The sequence below is a fragment of the Danio rerio genome, chromosome 7, assembly GCF_049306965.1.
Source record: "Danio rerio strain Tuebingen ecotype United States chromosome 7, GRCz12tu, whole genome shotgun sequence".
Taxonomy (NCBI): domain Eukaryota; kingdom Metazoa; phylum Chordata; class Actinopteri; order Cypriniformes; family Danionidae; genus Danio; species Danio rerio.
The window spans coordinates 11282501-11297443 of record NC_133182.1 but is presented as its reverse complement, the minus strand read 5'-3'; the positions used below and the strand labels follow the sequence as shown (position 1 = coordinate 11297443).

The 14943-nt window shown below is 34.7% G+C and overlaps 1 protein-coding gene across 3 annotated transcripts in view; it reads right to left on the bottom strand.

Moving 5' to 3' along the window:
* Window positions 1-14943, bottom strand: part of cemip (cell migration inducing hyaluronidase 1) — a 1140081-nt gene that overhangs the window by 804955 nt on the left and 320183 nt on the right. For 2 of the 3 annotated variants that reach the window (XM_073908076.1, XM_073908077.1), the window contains exons 17-20: window positions 12684-12769; window positions 11949-12080; window positions 10329-10364; window positions 9887-10042 (exon numbers count right to left, since the gene is read on the bottom strand). The exons of the other annotated variant lie outside the window; for it this stretch is intronic. In XM_073908076.1, coding sequence (XP_073764177.1) covers window positions 9887-10042; window positions 10329-10364; window positions 11949-12080; window positions 12684-12769 — 410 coding nt within the window. The remainder of the gene's footprint in view (window positions 1-9886; window positions 10043-10328; window positions 10365-11948; window positions 12081-12683; window positions 12770-14943) is intronic. 3 annotated transcript variants of the gene reach the window in all.

Sequence of the window (14943 nt, the reverse complement as noted above, 5' to 3'; positions counted from 1 at the left end):
ACTTGGGAATGTTTTGTGTTTATTCTTGTTGGAGTAATCCAGGCACAAGCTGTAAAGGCTCCACCCTTTTCTGGAAAAGAGGCGGGTAGCAGCAGCTCATTTGCATTTAAAGTGAAACACACACACACACAAAAAATTAGTTTCCACACAAAAATTACATTTACATCATGGAAAAATCAATGATCTGTGAAGGATTTTTGTGCTGAAAGTTTGAGAACCCTGTCGCCTCACAGCAAAAAGTTTGCTGGTTCGAGCCTCGGCTGGGTCAGTTGCATTTCTATGTGGAGTTTGTATGTTCTTTCCGTGTTCGCGTGGGTTTTCTCCGAGTGCTCCAGAATTTCCCCCACAGTCCAAAGACATGCGCTATAGGTGAATTGGGTAAGCTAAATTGGCTGTAGTGTATGAGTGTGTATGGAAGTGTATGGGTGTTTCCCACTGATGGATTGCAGCTGGGAGTCATCCGTTGCATAAAACATGCTGGATAAGTTGGCAATTCATTCTGCTGTGATGACCCCTGATTAATAAAGGGACTAAGCCGAAAAGAACATGAATGAATGAATGAATGAATGAATGAATGAATGAATGAATGAAAGAAACACTGTTTAAAATGTGAAGAAACTCACCACACTAGTGTTGATTTTAGAAAGATAGTATTGTGGTTTTTAATCATTTTATTGTATTTGTATCAAAAGAAATCTAAGATTATTAAAGTAGTTGGCTTTAATAGGTTCTAAAGGACCTGTTTTTTAATAATTTTGTTGGTTGCGATTAGTTTTTGTATTTTCTGTTAGATTTTAATTTTGTATTAATTTAGTATGAACATTTTTTAATTTGTTTTACTTCAATTTTAATTACAGTTTTTTACAGTCTTTTTATCTGTCTATACTTTTTTGACAGCTAATTAAAATTATCTTTAATTTTAGTTCAATTAAATTAGACACTTTTTTAATGTGAAACTCCTCCGAACATGCAATCGCAGTCAATCAGGGGTGCATTACCCAAACAACTTTGTAATGAACTATGTACTAAACTATCTAGTTTCAACTAGAACTAACTAGTAATGAACTGAACTATCATAGTACGATGCATTGTTTGGGAAAAGAACAATGTAGTGACGAGTGTTTCCCAAAACACGTTGTTTTTCTGTTGCAGATCCATCGCTTGAACCACGTTAGTTATGACATAAAAACACCTATAATGATGCTCTAAACTGGGTGGACTAACTACTTCTTTAGAGAAGAACCCCACTATTTCTTTGTGCAAATTATATAGTAAAAACATGCACTCGCTGTCCATATTTACTGAAATATATGTAAATGCCATATTTAGGGCCTGTGTTTGCTTTACTAATATTATTGAGAAGTTGAACATTACATATTCTATTCTAAAACATAAAATCACTTACACTTAACAAATAAATAAATAATGAGGTTATTTATCATAAAATGAAATGTAATATTTATTATTTGTTAAAAAAAAAATCACACATTCTTAATACTATTAATGATGATGATGATGGTAATTAATATTGTTATTATTATTATTATTATTATTATTATTATTATTATTATTAATATTAAGTAGGATATTGTTTATTTATTTTTTATTTTTTGAAAAGTCTACTTTTATAATTTGACACATGCCAACCACTGCAGAAAGTTCGAACCAGCAGGCCCATGTCATATACAGTACAGATACTTAATACATAACCTACTATAAATGACTATAAATTTCACTTTAAAATAATAGGTAACCTATAGCTTTCATCATGAGGCTGTGTTTAAAATGACATCAATGTTTTCAAAGTGCACTACGAAGGGCACACAATTGTAAACATGAAGATCGCTATTACTGAACTGAAAAAATAGCTTGAAAGCAAATTACGCCCTAGAGAGATGACCTTAATGCTTTTTTATTTTTAATAATTCCAACTTTGAATGTTAAAATGTTTTAAATGAATAGGGCATAGGGACTACGTTTCTAACTACAGCTCCAGAGGTATAGCTGCAAGTGCCCAAGTTTGCGACGCAGTTTATGAATGTTTGTTGAAGCGACGGATTTATATATATATATATATATATATATATATATATATATATATATATATATATATATATATTTTTTTTTTTTTGTGTTTATTTATATAATAAATATTGTAAATTCATTAATTTTCCTTCATCTTAGTCCCTTTATACACAGAAAAAAATGCTTTTCTTAGATTTTTTTGTCTTGTTTCGAGTGCAAATATCTAAAAATTCTCAAATTAAGAAGAATTTTCTAGACAAGCGAAACATATAGTCTTGTTTGGAGAAATATTATGCTAATGTTAAGTGAGCTTTTCCTTAAAACAAGCAAAATAATCTGCCAATGGGATAAGCAAAATAATCTTATGTCAAAAGGAAAAACAAGAATATTTTGCTTACCCCATTGGTAGATTATTGTGCTTGTTTTAAGGAAAAGCTCACTTAATATTGGCATATTATTTCTCAAAACAAGACAATATGTTTTGCCTGTCTAAAAAATGCTCCTTGATTAAATTTTTTTTTGATATTTTGACTTGAAACAAGACAAAAAAACTAAATAAGAAAAGCATTTTTGCAGTGTAGTCCCTTGGAATGAACCGCTAAATCCAGCGTATGTTTTACACAGTGGATGCCCTTCCAGCAGCAACCCAGTACTGGGAAACATCCATACACACTCACACAAGACAGCCAATTTAGTTCATTCAATTCACCTACACTATAACACATGTCTTTGGACTGTGGGAGAAATCGGAGAACATATGCAAACATGCAAACTCACAACTGACCCAGTGACCTATTTGCTGGTGACAGTGCTAACCACTAAGCCACTGTGCCGCCCATATATACATATTGTTTCATTATTATTCATATTCACTGAATTTACATATTCAGTTTCAGTTTTGTAGTGTTAGATAACAATAGCTCCAAACCTCACTAAAATATGGAATAAGATGGAAAAAAGGCAATAAAAAAGCAAGTGTGATATTAAATTGGCAAACATTCTGAACAGAACACAATTGTCAGTCACTACAAAAGTTTTAATTAAGTTGAGATTTAAATTACGAACTGAGAAAAACATTTATAACAGCAGTGGAACTATAGCTACACACTAAGGGATCTATTTTGACGGTCCATGCGCAGAGCGCAAAACGCAGGGCACAAACGCTTTCAGAGCGTGTCAGAACACATTTTTGCTAATTTAAGGACCGGAAAGTCTGCTTTGCGCCGTGGCACATGGTCTAAAAGGGTTGAGTTTATTTTCTTAATGAGTTATAGGTGTGTTTTGAGAATAAACTAATTAGAGTCTCATCTCCCATTCCCTTTAAGAGTCAGCTGCGTCGCGCCATAAGCGCATTTGCTATTTACAGGATGCAAAGTAAGTCTAAGTGAAGAAAATGAGCATTTCACTAGCAAAAAGTTAACAGTTGACAGTTTTTTTAAACAGAAAACTGTTAAACAGAGCATCTACTGCATGAGAATGAAAGATAATGGATCACTTTTACTTTCGCTCTTGGATAGGGAAACCTTTACGCACAGACATCAATTAGTCTATAAATAATTAATTTTGTTTGTTAAGCGCAAATATTCGTTTCAAAACTATTTCTAAATTCAGTTCTAATTTCCAGCAAACGAATAAATAAACAATAATAACAAAGTGTGCTCAAAAACCTGAGTTATATCCTAAAACACATGCTGTGCCCCATATGATCTAAAACCTGACAGGTGGACAAATCAAAGCTTGTTTTTAATAAAACAAATATAAATATGGATATATTAAATAATACTGCTAATAATAATAACATTATACAAAAGCAATTTGTTATGAATGAACTGAAACAAAGCCTCCCGAGATGAAGAAATAAAAGCAGTGATTTTTAATATTTATGTAGGCTAGAAAATAATATGTTTTGTAATATTTTAATCCTTTATATTTATATTCTATATCTAGTCTTATTATATCCTATATATATCCTTAATATTTAATTTTTTTTTCATATGTAAAGATATTTGCCAATTGCTGTCTTGTGCGTATTAAGCAGTGCGTAAGCGAGGCGCAACTCTGCACTGGAGTTTAGACCGGGTTTGTTTTGGTCTATTGAAAAATCTATTTTAGTTTCTCAAAATAGCAACGCGCCAGCGGTCCACCTCAGAACGCCTTCCTTTTTAGACCAGAACGCCTATGGGCGCACATATGAGCGCTAATGCATTTGCTATTTAAACAGCGTGGCGCAACGCCTCAAAACGACTCTTGCGCCAAGCTGAAACTACCAAAAGACTATTGCGCCACGCCTTGCGCCACATTACGCCGGGTGTCTGATAAGGCACTAAATGTTAAATAAAATCAATAAGGCATTGTGATGGGGCATCACGGTGGCTCAGCGGTTAGCATTGTCGTCTCACAGCAAGAAGGTTGCTGGTTCGAGTCAGTTGGCTTTTCTGTAGGACTTTGCATCTGTTCCTCATGTTCGGGTGGGTTTCCTCCGGGTGCTCCGGTTTACCCCACAGTCCAAAGACATGCTCTATAGGGGAACTGAATAAACTAAATTGACCATAGTGTAGAGGTTTCCCAGTAATGGGCTGTGAAACATATTGCTTGTAAAACATATGCCAGAATAGTTGTCGATTCATTCTATTGTTGCAACCCCTGATAAATGAATGAATGCAGCATTGTGATAGTAACATATATGACTAGTCTGGGTTTAAAAAACTTGGAATAACTTGATCGAGGATGTTATTTTTATGGGAAAAGCTGAATATGTGATCTCTGTGAACTCCTGTATGTTTGGAAAGAAGAATGAAAGGCACTGCTTTTCCCTGATTTCTCAGTTTGAACTGCTATAACTTTCCGTCCCAGTGGTGGAAACTCGCCAAACTTAGCATGCATGAAGGGTCTGGGGTTAATTGCATTTTAAGTCATTTTGGGATGGATGGGATGTATGGTCGCCTAGCAACTAGTGGTTACATTTTCAATATTCCAAACGCCCAGCCCTGTCTGAGCTACAGACTTATGATTTCACGGTTCTTCTTAAGGGGAACAAATTTGCCCAAAGGACCCATATGTTTCACAATGCAAGTTATGTTGGTGTTTATTTATGTTCTTCTCATTAAATTAAGATTTATATTTGCCATCTTTGGAGAGCATGCGATATTAAATACATACTTTGAAGTAATAAAATCCAAGACTATTATTGCAGCTAATGGGCTCTAAAGGCAAACCTGTCCACACTCCTGTTTACCCGGGATTCTCCTGTATTTTACAATTCTATTAACCTTTAAAGGTATTTTTCCATATTTCGCCCATACCTTAATCTTTCTGTGAAGGGAGGCATTAAAACATTAAAGAGCTGATCCTCCCGATACACAACTCATTCCGCCGAACCACCAGGGGGCGCTCCTTACTTTTAAATGTGAATCTGTTCTGTGCTTTCAATTTATTTAGCAGAGTATTTTTTGCAGATGCAAATGAAGTGTGAGTGATTTACATGTGAAGTTATAGAAAAGATGAGATATAGACAACCTGTGGCTCGAATTGGGCGTGTTGTGCGTTTGACGCGCTTCAGATTGCAAAAAAAAGTTGGAGCAAATGGAGCAACGGAAAAGACAGGTGAAAATGAGATTGGTTCAAGGATGACCGCCGCTGGACGTGACCGAATTAAAGCACATTATTTGTGTGTTACATGTATGGCTGGAATTATTATGTACGTCAAACCAGTAAATGATTTTGTTTAACTCTTTCCCTGCAGTTAACGAGAGAAATCCCTCCCCTGCCATTGAAGAGTTTTACGGCTGTGTTTTAGCATGTTAAAGTAGGGGAAGCCCTAACGCATGTCCTATGTGTGATGTCAGCTGCTCCGGGGAGTGAAATCTGAGAGAAAGTAAGATTGTGAATAAAAATAAGAGTTATACTAACTTCCTTCGGCTTGATCCCTACCGTTCCAAATCGTGTCGTGACAAGAGGCCAAAATAAAGAAGCTTTATTTTTATTATTGTGTCAGTAGCTAAGTTTCCATCCACCTATTTTTATGCACATTTTGGATATGGGCATAAAAAAAAAAACGGTTGATGGAAACGCCAAGATGTGCATAAACTCACAGATCTGACGTTCAATTTCAAACGGTTTATTTTATTTTCAAGATCTGAGGTAAACTATCTGCTGCTGATCATTGCCAGTTTTCTTTTGTTCAGCTGAATAGAAGTTGTTTGTAATATATCAATTCAAGGTGTTGGTTAGGAAAAAAAAAAAAAAAGTATATATATATATATATATATATATATATATATATATATATATATATATATATATATATATATATATATAACATTTTCCTTCTACCACGTGTTGTCTCTTATTTATAGAGCACGATTTAAATCAGCCTTTAATCGGCTTTTAGGCTCGATAGTCAGGCTTGCACCGGTTGGGTGTCGTCAATCTGGCAACCTGCCCTTGCGTTTGTTTTGATCCAGAAATGCAATCACTTACATACTGCACCTTAAAATGATTGTCCTACTAAAGTTGTTTTCTACAATATGAATGGAGAATGTAAAGTTTGAAGAAGGCATCAGAAAGTTTTCAAAGAGTCTCAAAGATGCAATAAATACGGTATTTGTCATAGCAATTGCTAAAAGTGCTTTATCGTTCTGTTTTGTTGTTGTACACATCCATGCAAAATCCAGCACTTTCCATAGAAGCGGCAGAAGAGGAATATAAAGTGACAGGTGTTGAGCTGCAGTATTACAGATGAAAGTCAAGCACATGAAATCCTCAAGCCCTGTCAGCTATGAAGAGTCTAGTGAAAATTGCTCTGAGGCATAAGGAAACCTTAGTAAACCTGAAACTTGGGATTGATTTTTTTTACTTCCCATTTGTAAATACAGAACTTACTAAGCATGATTTATCTTTACAGCAGTTTCTCATACTGTTTGGATTCCAATAACTGCAGCTGTCTCATTGCTTTCACTATTTGGTTTACTCTAAGTGTTATAAAATAGGTTAAAAGAAATGTATTTAGGGGCAAGTGCAGATTAATACTGACAAAGGAAAGCTCAATCACACGTTTTGCAATTCCTTACATTATATATCCGCTGGCCTGGAGATATCCATGTGAATGCTGCTCTCTCATTGGCTGTAGGTAATCGCCGAGGTTATTTTCAATCAGAATACATTTCACATGGCATCATTTTGAATCACCGACAACTCAGCAGGCCAAATATCTGAAGGGTGTTGGCGACTAATCTGCGATTCTCTCAGATCGTGTCTTTGATAGTTCATCGTGATTGTTAGGTGAACGAGCAGCACTAATTTGTCTGTGATTTCAGCTATCTGTCGGCGATTTCTCAAAACTATTATTGAGAAATAGTAATTCTCAAAAATTTTGTCGGTGAGACAATATCAGGGCTAAAATCATGCAGTCTGAACTTGGCACAAGGGGGACAATCGAACTTGGGTTCGAACCAGGTAATTGAAGCAAGTTTGAAAGCACCTTAAGAGAAATTATAAATGTGAGATTTAGGATTCACAAATGAACACTGTATTCTCCATTAAACATGGGCTGGTATAAGTTTCTGATGGTACGATAACCTTGAATACAAAAATCACAGTTTTATGATATTGTGATTACTGCTCTATAATAAGTTCTTTTTAAATGTCTGGGTAAAAAAAATAATAATAATTCCCCTTTAAACAAAATACATGTTATATTAAGATACATTTATAATATTTTGGAATAATTAAACCAGGTAATTAAAATAAATCATTGACTTCTGTTCTCTTCATTAGTTTCAAAAACAGATTTCTTTACAACACATTTAAAAAAAACATATTTAAAAACCTTAGGTATATTTTAGGGTTTTTAAAACCTTGACTTTTCTAAAACACGATAAACCTTGAAACTGGTAATCGTCCTATAGTCTCCATAGACTGCCTTTTTCTGAGAAACTTCTTTAGATGTTTTCAGTTTTTCACAGAAAAAAACACTAGTCCTGTTTTGAATCTGCCACTATGCTGACACATAAGCATTCTGCCCTTTTTAAAAAAGAGCAGTCTCATTTAAATTTAAAGAGTCAATGTTTTGTTTTGTTTTGTTTTGTTTTGTTTTTGTTTTATTTTATTTTGTGTTTTATTTGTTTCATATTTTGTTTGTTTTGTGTTTTATTTGTTTCATATTTTCTCTCAGATCGTGTCTTTGATAGTTCATCGTGATTGTTACGTGAACGAGCAGCATTAATCTGTCGTCGATATTTTAGCGTTTTTTTAAACCTTGACTTTTCTAAACCACGGTAAACCTTGAAACTGGTTATCGTCCCATGCCTAGGGCCCTATTATACACCCGGTGCAATGTGGCGCAAGGCGTGACGTAATTGTTGTTTGCAAGTTTCAGCTTGGCACAAGAGACGTTTTGACGTTTTCTGCCATGCTGTTTAAATAGCAAATGCATTTACGCTCATATGTGCGCCCGTAGGTGTTCTGGTCAAAAAAGTAAGGCGTTCTGAGGCGCACTGCTGGCGCGTTGCTATTTTGAGGAACTATAATAGATTTTTCAATTGACCAAAACAAACCCAGTCTAAAGTCGAGCGCAGAGCGCTTTAGTTGTGCGCCTCGCTTACACACTGCTTAATACACACAAGATGTAGAGCAATACATAAATATCTTTACAAATGAAAAATAATTAAAATATTAAGGATATATATAGGATAAAAATATAAAGGATTAAAATATAACAGAACATATTATTTTCCAGCATACATAAATAATAAAAAAAAAAACTGTCTTCATGCCTTCTTTATCTCAGGAGGCTTTTTTAGTTCATTCATTACAATTTGCTTCTGTATAATGTTATTATTATTAGCAGTATTATTTATTATATCCATATTTATATTTGTTTTATTAAAAACAAGCTTAGATTTGCCCACCTGTCAGATTTAAGACCATATGGGGCACAGCATGTGTATTAGGATATAACTCAGGTTTTTTAACACACTTCGTTACTATTGTTCATTTATTCGTTTGCTGGAAATTAGAACTGAATAGCTTTAAAACAAATCTTCGCGCTTAACAAACTAAATTACTTATTTATAGGCTAATGGATAGCTGTGCGTACAAGGTTTCCCTATCCACGAGAGCGAAAGCGTAATAGATTATGAGATGCCTTATCTTTCATTCTCGCACTGCAGATGCTCTGTTTAACTGTTTTCTCGCTAGTGAAATGCTCAGTTTTTCCACTTACACTTATACGTAATGTAAATAGCAAATGCGCTATGGTGCGACACAACTGGCTCTTAAAAGGAATGGGAGATGAGACTTTGATAAGTTTAGTCTCAAAACACACCAATAACTCATTAAGAAAATAAGCTCAACTCTTTTAGATCATGCGCCACGGCGCAAAGCGGATTTTTCCTTCTTTATATTAGCAAAAGTGGATTCTGACACGCCCTGAAAGCGTTTGCGCCCTGCGCTTTACACTTTGTGTATGGACCGTCAAAATAGAGCTCCTAGTCTCCATAGACTGCCTTTTTCTGAGAAACTTCTTTAGATGTTTTCAGTTTACACAGAAAAAAACACTAGTCCTGTTTTAAATCTGCCACAATGCTGACACATAAGCAAATGTAGCTCTGCCCTCTTTTAAAAAAAGAGCACAACCTCATTTGAATTTAAAGTGTCAGTCACAAAAACGGCACAATAAGGATCAAGGCCTAAATGCAGCATTTTTAATAAGTTATAATACATTATTAGTGTGGCATTGTGAGCTAAAACTTTGCATACACACTTTAGGGACATCAGAGACTTATTTTACACCTTGTAAAAAGGAGATCCCCTTTAAACAACGTGACACCATCAAATGAAAAGTGACATTTGCAGCACTCACACTCCTCTGGGCAAAGATCTGCCGAGATGATCAGGACCTCCAGGACCCCAGGACTGATCATTAAGGTCTGGCATCCCTCTATTCCCGCTTTCACCCACGAATAAAGAGTTTTTCACCTCCTGACGGGATCCGTCGTCATCCGGGAATGTTCCTCCACTACACAAAGATGCACAAACTCAGAATAAAAAGCATGCGAATCCACACCTTTAGCAAAAAAAATGGTGCATTCTCACCAATAAATTACTTTCACATTCCCACAAAAGCCCCCGACTACTTCCCCGCATCTTAAGAAGCCGCCCATATAAGGCATTTTCCAATTACAGACACTACGCCCTGCGCTATAATGAATTCAGCAAATATGAACACTTTTCTTTTTTGGCTGCTAAAATGTGTGCAAGAAAAATAATAGAATAAAGAAAGATGGTGATTAGCAGGGGTTTACCTGGCGAGAGTCAGGCCGATTCCGTTATCAGCAAACCTGCGTGCAATTAAGATGAAGGAGAAGTCAGTGGTGACCGCATGCAAACATTTCTCAACGGATTATACAGCAGAGCAATCAAAACTGACTCTCACGCATGATTGAAGCCATAAATCTGAGGAGGAGACGCTCAACGCTAGGAGAATTGATTTGACAAAACTAAAAGTTATTTTATGGAATGCATATTAGATGCTTGATATAGATTTTTCTTCTTTTCAAAATGAAGTGTATTTTGGTTTTCGTAAGTGGATATTGCATCTTTGAGTGATATTTCATATGTGTTGAGCTTTAGCAGTAATTGTGTGATAATTCTAATAATACTTAATCAACTGCATGGTTTAAAAATTCTATTTTCTATGAAAAAAATAATAAGTGAATAACCATATAAACATGCACTAAATGTACAGAAAAACATAGTAGTCATAACAAAATTAAATGTTCAATCTAGATTTGATTAATAAAAAATGTATAAAATATAATGATAGGTTATAAACAATAAATAAATAATACATTAAGTACATTTACATTTATTTTAAATATTAACATGAATGAAATGTTTAGAAAAATGAATCATTTATTGGATTAACTAAAAATGTAAAGATAACAATTGTAAAACAAAATTATAGTCTTGAGTAAATTAACAGGCAAAACAAAACAGAACAAAACATGAAACAAACAAAACATGAAACAAACAAAACACAAAACAAACAAAAAAAAAACACAAAACATGCAAAACACAAAACAAACAAAACAAAAAACACAAAACAAACAAAACAAGCAAAACACAAATCAAAACAAATCAAACAAAACACAAAAACAAAAGCAAACAAAACAAAGCAAACAAAAAACAAAGCAAAACACGAAAAGAACAAAACACAAAACAAAGAAAAACTAAACGAAACAAACAAAATAAAGCACAAAACATGAAACAAACAAAACAAACCAAACAAAACAAGATAGAAACAAAACAAAAGCAAACAAAACAAAGCAAACAAAAAACAAAACAAACAAAACAAAACAAACACGAAACAAACTAAACACAAAAAAAGCAAAACTAAACGAAACAAACAAAACAAAATGTGATACAAACAAAACACGAAACAAACAACAAACATGAAACAAACAAAACACAAAACAAAGCAAAACAAAATTAAACAAACAAAACACAAAACAAACAAAATGTGAGACAAACAAAACAAAAGCAAACAAAACATGAAACAAAAAAAACAAAGCAAACAAAACACAAAACAAACAAAACAAAACAAAAAAAACAATGCAAAAAACAAACAAAATGCGAAACAAGCAAAACACAAAATAAAACACACCAAAAATCTAAACCAAACCAAACAAAACACAAAACAATCAAAACAAAACAAGAAACAAACAAAACATGAAACAAACAAAACAAACAAAACATGAAACAAACAAAACACGAAACAAACAAAACACAAAACTAACAAAACACAAAACAAAAAACGAAACAAACAAAACACAAAACAAACAAAATATGAGACAAAACAAAACAAAAAAAAAACCCCAAAAAAACAAAAAACAAAACAAAACAAAACAACAAAAAACACTTACTGGCAATCATCCAGCCAAACATCTCCTCCTCTCAGCCATGCTCCATGGTCCTGGTTCTTATAGGCAACAAAATGATGAACTAGAGCAGGAACTCTTGGTTTAAAGGGGTCTGCGTCCTGGTGTGGGCCGTACCTGACAGAGAAGGCCACTTTATGAATTGTATGAATGCAAATGAACCTAAAAAGTACAGTACATTTACCGTACATCCAGTTACTACATTGTAAAAGCGCTATGCAAATAAAACTGAATTGAATTGAATAACATTGTCCTTGTTCGAAAGAGTAGAATGTCACACTCATCAAGGCTGGTTCAGAAGACAGTGATACTGTAAACTAAACTGGTTTTCTGATCAACTAGAACTGGCCTAGAATATTGACATGAAATACAGTAGTCAACATTTGAAGTGAATCAAAAATGTTTTTCAAACTTGTCTAGGACAAGAATGGGTGTTGTTCAATAGTTTTAGGACAAGTTTGATGAAAAGCAATGATCCACTTAAAATGTTGACTATACTGTATAGTGCACCAGTCACATATATGACCAGGTCCTGTCAATCCCATGAGATTCACCCATAGCAAAGTACAAGCATCCTAGCAAATATCCACAAACAAACCTACATTTTCTCCCCTCATTGCGATATCAATGGAAAAAACTAATCAGTTTCATACTAAATGTAAGATATCAACTCAAAATTATGCAAAAAACAACATATTTTGAGAAATTCTAAACGCTAACCTGGCTCCTACAAGAGAGAGGTACGGTCTCTTGTCTTTCTCATTAGCCTCAGTGGTCTTCACTCCATTGTCCAGAATCATTCCCGCCTACCACAGAGAAAAAACATCATCAGAGCCTGATTTGAACCAAATATATCCTGCAAAGTGACTGCTTTATACACCTTATTTGTTTGTTTATACTCTGTGCTCTCTAGCTTTTGAATAAAGGTATAGTTCATGCCAAAACTGAAAATACTGTCATCATTCTTCACTTATTCCAAACCTGTTAGAGTTTCTTCTTTTGTTAAATACAAAAGAAGATATTTTGAAGAATGCTGAAAATCAGTAACCATTGACTTTAATAGTATTTGTTTTTCCTACTATGGAAAACAATGGTTACAGGATTTCGGCTATATTCAAAATCTATTTTTCGCCTTTCTTCAAAATAACAAATTTTGAAGAAAGTCAAAAACCTGTAACCATTGACAAGCGGCCTAATTGGGGAAATTTTTCAACACATTTCTAAACATAATAGTTTCGATAACTCATTACTAATAACTGATTTATTTCATCTTTGCCATGATGACCGTGAATAATATTTTACTAGATATTTTAAGACACTTCAATACAGCTTAAAGTGATATTTAAAGGCTTAACTAGGGTAATTAGGCAAGTTATTGTATAACGATGGTTTTTCTGTAGATTATCGAGAAAAAATATAGCTTAAAGAGGCTAATAATTTTGTCCCTCAAATGGTGTTTAAAAAACTAAAAACTGCTTTTATTTCAGCTAAAATAAAACAAATAAGACTTTCTCCAGAAGAAAAAATATTATCAGACAGACTGTGAAAATTTCCTTGCTCTGTTAAACATCATTTGGGAAATATTTAAAAAAGAAGAAAAAAAGTCGAAGGGGGCTAATAAATCTGACTTCAACTGTATATTCAAACACACAACCTATAACCCATATGGTCCAAAACATGACAGGTGAACAAATCTAAGCTTGTTTTTGTTAAAGCAAATATAAATTTGCAAATAATAAATGCTTCTACTACTAATAATAACATTATACAAAAGCAAGTTGTCGTGAATCAACTGAAAAAAAGCACCCTGAGGTGAAGAAGTAGGTAGTTGGTTTTTATATTTATGTAGAAAATAATATTTTTTGTAACATTTTAATCCTTTAATTCTTTTTTATTTGTAAAGATATTTGCGTATTACTGTACATCCTGCATGTTTAAGCAATGTATAGGTGAGCTGCACAACTGACATGCCCTGCACTGGACTTTAGACCTGCTTTCAGGTCTATTTTAGTTACTAAAAATAGCAACGTGCCAACAATGTGCCATAACACACCTCTATTCCAGGCCAGAACACCCATGAGTCCACAAAGTGGCACAAATGGGATTGCTATTTAAACAGCGTGGCGGAAAACAGGAAAATTAAGGTTACGTTGGTCTGAAAATGTAATGTAATGTAATGTGTATTTATATAGCGCATTTATTGTATATGGTCATACACCCAAAGCGCTTCACAATCATGAGAGGGGTCTCTCCAGACCACCACCAGTGTGTAGCATCCACTTGGATGATGCGATGGCTGCCAAAGGACAACAGCGCCAGTGTGCTCACCATATACCAGCTATTGGTGGAGCCAATTCAGTGGAAGGGGATGATTGGGAGGCCATGATCGTATGGGCCGATAGAGGGACTTTGGCCAGGACACCAGGGTTACACCCTGGCTCTTTCACAAGAAGTGCCATATGATTTTTAATGACCACAGAGAGTCAGGACCTCGGTTTAATGTCTCATCCGAAAGACAATGCCCACAGACAGTGTTGTGTCCCCTTCACTTTTACTGGGGCATTAGGACTCACACAGACCACAGGTTGAGCGCCCCCTGCTGGCCTCACTAACACCACTTCCAACAGCAACCTAGTGTTCCCTAGTGGTCTCCCATCCAGGTATTGACCAGGCTCAGCCCTGCTTAGCTTCAGTGAGTAACCGGTCTTGGGCTGCAGGGTGATATGTCTGTGGTAATAGCTATGTGAAAATAGCAACACGCCGTGGAAACATGTCTTGCGCCTTATTGCACCGGGTGTATGATAGGGCCCGTAGAGTTGAATTTTCAACATCAAAAGTGGACAGAGCAGAGATCAACATCCCATAATGCAATTCACAACGGTAAATAGATGAAAAACACAAAATACGGAAACTGTTAATTAACAGATCATTTTAACAGTGTGTAATGCTCCTGTAAAAAACACATTTTAAACAACAAAAT